Below are 7,881 nucleotides of genomic sequence, written 5' to 3' on the forward strand. Positions count from 1 at the left end.
TGCGCCAAAGAAATAAGATGAGAATCAAACTTAACGAAAATTTGAAATTTGTGATGTCGAAAAATAAAATTTCGACACAAATGCAGTTAAACCACGGGAAAAAGTTGCTTCATTAACCATCAAGAGAGATAATCAACTGCTTGGGCAGTTTCCCGTGAAATACAATTGAATACTTTTAAAGAAGTATCGAAGGGATTCTTTTTCAAGGTTTCGTGGGTGGCTTAAAATTTCAATACATATCAACCTAAACATAAGGTGATTAATTGTAATCAAAAGTACCTGTATGACCAGTGTAGTCAGGGACAAGTATACTTTGGATAAAACTGAATGTGACAGTTAAAAGAAAAGATACTCACACGGAAATCATATTCAAAGAAAAATATTGTTCATCTGGATCTTGTTGGGAAAAAAATGTCATGGGTTTCGAACATTTGATCAAGATCACTCATAATGAAAGAATATGATTTGGAGCATCAAACATTGGTACTAAAACAAATGTTTTGTAAAAATGTGGAACATAGTTCCCCGTCAATTCCTTAACAAAGTTTTATAAAATTGGGGTTCACTTCCATCATGGCCTCATGATGGCAGATCATTAACACAGAGTGTTGATATGTCTAAGTCTCGACTGGTTTGATTAAAGATCTCTTGGACATATGTCATTGTGTGTGAAAAGTGTAAGAACTTTGAGATGAAAAAGATTAGTTTGAAGAACTCAATTGTACCTCTGTTGTGTTTGGACCAAACAGAAAACTCTTAACTCATATGAGAAGAGTTAGATAGATCAGAAGACTAATGTGAATACAAGGCTGATTGGGAAGAAATATTTCGTATGAAATGATTTAATTAAGGCTTTCGAAATCACACATTGAGTCAATGGAGGCTTGAGTCTACAGGTTGTAGCATGCTTCTAGGGACAACCTAACTAATACAAAATTTTGTAAATATACCTTGCCCTAGAAATGCTAGCATGCATCTTGAAAGATATTCTTGATTTATGTACACGAGAAAAACCAAAAACCAAATAACAAACATCTAAAGAAAAATCTTTTTGGTCTTTTGTATTTAAAAAAAAAATTGTGTTTTTGAAATTTTCAAAAATTAAGACAAATAATAAAAGAAAATCTTTTTGGTTTTTCAAATTTTTCGAAGAAAGAAAAACGAAAACTAAAAGTTTACTGAACTTTTGAATATTTTCTTTCCCAAATATCGAAAGCGAAGCATATCGAAGCATTGACTATGAACAGTAACTGTTGACTTTGACAGCTGTCAATTTTTGCTATTCTTTCGAATCATTCTTCGAAACGGACTCTCCTTCAACCATTCCCAAATCTGTCAAAATTCAAACAAATGATTTTCATCCAATGGTTTTGTAAAAATATCAGCAAGCTGATCAGTAGTTTTTACAATATGAACTTCAATATTGCCATCTTCAACATGATCTTTTATGAAATGATAACGAAGTGCAATATGTTTGGTTTCCGAATGTTAAACTGGATTGTGACAAATACATATAAAACATTGTGAGTCACAATATAATGGAATCTTTTTCATGTTTATTGCATAATCACGCAGTTGACTTTGAATCCAAATGATTTGTGAAGTAGAAGTTGCGGCAGCAACATATTCAGCTTCTACGGTTGAAATTGAAACACATGTTTGCTTCTTCGACTGCCAACTTACCAATTTACCATCTAGTAATTGACAACCTCCACTTGTGCTTTTCCTATCCAAATTGCAACCACCTAATTCAGCATCCGAAAATGCTTGAATGAAAAATCTAGTTTTCAAAGGATACCACATTCCTAACAAAATTGATCCTTTGAGATAATGAAAAATATTCTTGACTGTAGTGAGATGTGGTTCTCGTGGATTCGACTGATACTTAGCGCAGTTACAAACAGAAAACATGATATCAAGTCTACTTGTTGTGAGATAAAGTAACAAACCTATCTTGCTTCTGTAAAGAGTCAATTCAACAATAGGTTTATCTAACGAAAGTGTCAGCTTAGTGTCAGTTTCCATTGGTACTCGTAACTTTGTGCTATTTGTCAATCCAAATTTTTCGAGCAAATTCTTGGTATATTTTTCTTGATTGATGAAAATTCCCTCTCTGTTTTGACGAATATTCAAACCAAGAAAATTATTGATTTTTCCCATCACACTCATCTCAAATTTTCTTTTCATCAAAATTTTGAATTCTTTAGACAAAGCTGGGTCAGTAGAGCCATAAATAATATCCTCAACATATATTTGAACAAGAATCTGATGATTCCCAACGTTCTTTCGAAATAACATGGGGTCAACTGATCCTTGTTTAAATTTCGATTTTTTCAAGAAAGAAATAAGAGTTGCATACCAGGCTCGTGGTGCTTGTTTTAACCCATAAACTGCCTTATCTAAAATATAACAATAATCAGGATGTTCTTCAGTTATAAAATCTGGGGGTTGTTCTACATACACAGTCTCTTCCAACTCTCCTTTCAAAAATGCACACTTCACATCCATTTGATAGACATCGAAATCTTTGTGAGCTGCATAAGCCAAAAATATTCAAACTGCATCGAGTCTTGCGACATGGGTGAAAGTTTCTTCATAGTCTATTCCTTCCTGTTGTGAATAACCTTTTACAACAAGCCTGGCTTCATTTCGAATAATATTTCCATCCTTGTCGGTTTTATTTTTGAAAATCCATTTTAATCCGACAATCGAAACATTTTCAGGTTTAGGAATTAACCTCCAAACCTTATTCCTTTCAAACTCAGCCAATTCTAATTGCATTGCAACAACCCAGTCTGAGTGTTCCATTGCAACCTTAATGGTTTTTGGTTCAATTTTCGAAATGAACACAATAAACATACAAAACTCTTGATGTTCATTCAGTACCTCATTCTTTGCTCGAATTTGAGCTCTAGTCATAACACCTTCTTGATGATTTCCAATGACTTGTTCTTTTAGATGATCTCTTGTCCATTTTTTTCAAAGGTGGATATGATGGATCAAAATCCAATGGTGAATCTTCAAATAATTCGTCATATCCTGATCCTACGATAGAACATTCTTCATTAGTAGCATGAAAATGTTCAATATGCTCAGGATTCGATTATATTGGATCATTTTGTTCCCCCTTGATATTTACTTCAGTTAAATGCTCCCCCTCAACATCCTCATTAATTCTCCCATTCTCTCCCTTGAAAGGATGCTCTCCTTCAACCGGAGTATTCGAATCCAAGTGCCTCCACCTCCATTGGATTATTTTGCAGACTTTCGCCAACAGCTAGAAAATTCGATGTTGAATGCATATCCAAAATACTTTGAGTGAATGTCAAATCATCAAGATGCTTCGTAGATTCTGGAAGATGATTATCATTTGCATGAACTTCAACATCATCAAATTTATCTACAACACCAAAAATTAAATCATGATCAATATCCATCGAATCTGAATTATTAGATACATCATTAGACTCTGTAAGAATTGGATGATTTTCAAAATGCTTATCAACTTGTTTAACATAATGATCATCAAACGTAAGATTAAATGTTTCTTTGAATTTTCGTGTTCATTTGTTCAACACACAATAGGCCATTGAATTATGTGAATATCCCAAGAAAATTCCTTCATATGCTTTAGCTTGAAATTTTGAAAGATTATCCTTGAGATTCATAATAAAGCACCTACATCCAAAAACTTGGAAAATTATGACATTAGGTTTACGATTGTTTATTATTTCGTAAGGAGTTATGTTGAAATGACGATGAATAAATGATCTGTTTTGAGTAAAACATGTTGTAGAAACCGCTTCTGCCCAATGATATTAAGGAAGATTCGTATATGCCAGCATGGTTCTTGCTGCTTCACAAAGTGAACGATTTCTCTTTTCGACCACACCATTTTGTTGAGGTGTATATGGCGAAGAAAAATTATGCAAAATTCCTTTTTCCACCAAAAATGAATCAAGAACATTGTTCTTAAATTCAGATCCATGATCACTTTTGATTTTTTGAACATGCTTCTTTAAACTTGTTTCCATCTTTTTGATAAAGTCAATCATAATTTGAGCAACCTTTGATTTCAACCTGAGAAGATACACCCAATTAAATCTTGAAAAATCATCAACACTTACAAGATTGTACTATTTCTTGTTAAGAGTTGTAACTGTCTACGGTCCACACAAGTCAATGTGAAGTAACTCCAAAGGTTCGACAATTTCGAATCTATTGTTATTGGATGACCTTGTTTATTCTGCTTCTCTTATTCACAAGCTGCACATAAATAATCATTATCAAACTTTAAAACAGGTAATCCTCTTACCAGATGTTGAACAACTAGTTAGTTCAAATTTTGAAAATTCGGATGTGTATGCCTTCGATGCCAGAGCCAGTTGATGTCTATTGAAGCTTTCAAAAGTAAGCACACATATGGTTTACGAATAATAGGATTGATATCCAGAGTAAACATGTCTCCTTTCCTTTTGGATTGAAGCAAGACTTCTTTGGTGTTGACATTTGAAATTTTGCTTCCATCTTCGTTGAAAAGTACTTGATTACCAGTGCCCACAACAAGTTGCGAAACACTTATCAAGTTATATTGAAGACCTTTGAAATACGCCACTCTTTGTATAGTAAACTTGCTATTCGTTATTTTACCATAGCCCTTTACCTAACACCTATGATTGTTACCAAACTTAACAACTATAGCATTCTTTAAACTTCAATAGTCACGTAAATTCTCCTTCTTCCCAGTCATATAACGAGAGCAACCACTATCAATATACCATTCATCGTCATATTTCTCATCACACAAAACTTGAAATTATTGAAAGAATTTAGGTACCCAAGGCTATTTGGGTCCTTGGACATTAGTGTGAAACATAGAATGAAATGAAGAACCTTTAACCCAATCATGAACTTTTGATTTGAAACTATCAATTAAGTCCACATCATGATTTAGAGAAAGCGAAATATAAGTTTTCATTGGTTTAGGATTGTCACTAACACATGCCTTCGTCTTCTCAGTTTGTTTTTGTATTTTCGATCCTCGTGAAACAGGTTTCCAAGCTTTTATCGAAACATTTGATTATTTTGATGATGAACTTTCATTTGATGAAGTATTCACATACTACTCATAATCTTCTCGAAGTTGTTGTGAAAAGTTTCGTGAATTATACATTTTGCCTTTCCCTTCAATCTATTGATATATGTTTTTCTATGAAGTTAATCCCTTAGTGTAAGAAACTTTCAAATTCTATTTTCCAGAAGGATTTGGAAAATTCGGTTTTTGTGGAACGAAATCAACTTTTGATTTTGGATGAAATTGCTCAACATGTCGACTTTTAACCTTTGTTTCGATATTTGTGTTTTGAAAGTTTCTTTTGTAAAAACTTTTTGAATTATTTGAAGTGGGTTTGTAGTTTTGATTTTAAGAAAATCTTTTTTGTGAAGAAAATCGATTTATGGGACCGTGATTTTGAAATTGCTTTGTTGAGAAATTTGTTTTTGGATTTGATTCAGACCTTGATTTATTTCTCTAAGCAAGATTTTTCTTAATGTCTAAATGTGATGAGAAATCTGTTTTAACAAAATTGTTTTTCATCTTGTCAGAAATGTTTGTTGTCAAATCGTTGGATTTCTTTCGAAAGTGAACATTTTGCCAAATAATTTTCTTTCGAGCTTGTCTTTTTGAGATACCATTTTCTTTCAAAAATTTTGTAACTTGATCTTTGAATTCTTGTGAATTTAATTTGACAACTTTTTCAGTTTCCACAACAACTGGTTTTGAAACTTCTTTCACAACTTTTAGTTTTTCAACCCATTTTCGTTGAGGTTTTTGTCTTTGAAATGTATATGAATTCTTTGTAAGATTGTTTTCTATAGTACTTTGATTTGAGAAAAATCCTTCATTTGTGATTCTTTTATTGTTTGCTTCAACCAATTTGTGAGACTCTGGTTTGATGTTATCAACATTTCCTATTGTCACAAACACTTGGTTTGGAAAAACAACATCATCTGTGTATTTGAAATTATGATACACCACTGAATTCGTTTCAAGATAATGAGCACCCTTTTCAGTCATCACTTTGTCGAATTTTTCTATATCACCATACACTTGATCGACAACAATTCGTGGAATTTTTGTTTCTTTCGAACCTTTGTTGAATGAAATGGGATTATGTAAGACTTCATCAGCACTGCTGTCAGTCCGACTATTTCTAACATCTACATGAATAAAATCACAAACTTTTGAAGTTGAAGGTTTGTTAGTGTTAATCTTAACCAACGAATCCTTACATGTTTCTTTTCCTTTAGACTTTGATGCAACATTAACAATAGACAACTAAGAACAATCAACATCCTCAAGATCACTAATTTCGCTAATATTATCAGAATTATCTTCAATATCAGAAAAATTAGATTGTGAATCAGATGTCAAATTCTCAATCTTTTTCAAGATTTTGATTTGTTCATTCTTGGTTAAAGTATCATTCACAATATCAACTAATTCATTTGTATCAAAATATTCACAATTTTAACGACTCCATAAGCATATCTATCATTTGGAATTTTATCAAACTCTGTTATTGTTTTCTCACAATCATACGAAACATTATCAACCTTCTCTCTTTCATATGCTAAAAAAGGTAATAATTTCTTATGTTGTTCCTTACTAATATCAGACGAATGATGTAAAGCAGTAAGTTTAATATACAGACGTTTGGAAAAATTACAGTATATGTTCCTTTGGGCTAATAAGATTTTTACATCACTACTCAGATTGTCCCTGGCTTACATAGTGTTTGTAATCTGCAATTCTAAACATTCAATTTTTGTTTTCTTTGCATCTACCTGCTTATGTACTTCTATCAATTGAGAAGTTGATTTCTTAGCTTTGTTGCTAGCAGAGATAACCAAAGTATCGAAATAAGCAACAGTATTATCAAAAGCAGTTAATTTAGAATCATATGCACTTAAAGGAATATTAAAATATTGAAGAATAGAATGTATCTTGGTGTTCATTGGGGATTTATCAACACTTTTGGTCATGAAACAATGACATGTCACTGTTTCGTCAGAATCATCTTCATATTTCGCAAACATGGCTCCATGCGTCGGATTACACATTTCTTTGTCATCCGATCCCGAAGACCAAATTTGATAAGTTCCTTCATTCTCATCATCGACCTCTCCTTTTTCCACCAGTGACATTCCTTTTTTCTTTTCCCTTACTTCTTCCAACCTCTCAGTGTAATACGCTTCGTCCTTCACCTTGTTTTTCTTCTCATCCTTTTTACGAAGCTAACAATCACTTGCCATATGATTGGCTTTGTGGCAGTAATGACAGTCAATTCCTGAATCAACTTTAATTTTCTTCTCAACTTTCATCTCTTCTTTCTCTACTTCGTTTTTCTCACTCTTCTTCTTCTCTTCTCCTCCAGCCTTCGACATCAATCTTCCTTTCACATCAATATTTTTTGACTATAAATTGAACGGTTTCTTGAAAAACTTCTTTACTTTATTATTTGTATAAAATGCAACAGCCTCATCATCTGAATTAACAATGAACCGTCTTCATCAGAATCCTCTTCTTCAACTTGTTCCTTTTCTGGAACTTTCAAAACTAAGGCTAATGGTCCACCCAAGCTTAATTTTGATTCCTCATCCATTTCATTCACTTCACCTTCATGAGTCTTCAGCAGATTATACAAATCATTCAATGTTGATGTGTCAAAACTTTGCTGAGTTTTAACCATCAGAGTAACATTCCTCCATTCCTTTCACAGAACCATGATGAATGTCAAATTGACTTCCATGGTTGTCCGTGGAATACCATGACGATGACACTCGTAGATCAACTCATTCAGTCTATCATAGTAAAATTCG

General features: G+C 32.8%; 1 protein-coding gene across 1 annotated transcript; it reads right to left on the reverse strand.

Annotated features, from left to right (window-relative positions):
• Positions 1-1,269: 1,269 nt before the first annotated feature.
• On the reverse strand, positions 1,270-2,025 carry LOC145046825 (putative mitochondrial protein AtMg00240). Its single transcript, XM_078995092.1, has 2 exons — positions 1,684-2,025; positions 1,270-1,332 (listed from the first exon to the last, which is right to left on the reverse strand). Exons 1-2 carry the CDS (start codon positions 2,023-2,025, stop codon positions 1,270-1,272), a joined length of 405 nt encoding a protein of 134 aa, XP_078851218.1.
• Positions 2,026-7,881: the final 5,856 nt, after the last annotated feature.

The sequence above is a fragment of the Lactuca saligna genome, chromosome 5 (assembly GCF_052625555.1).
Source record: "Lactuca saligna cultivar CGN05327 chromosome 5, ASM5262555v1, whole genome shotgun sequence".
NCBI lineage: Eukaryota > Viridiplantae > Streptophyta > Magnoliopsida > Asterales > Asteraceae > Lactuca > Lactuca saligna.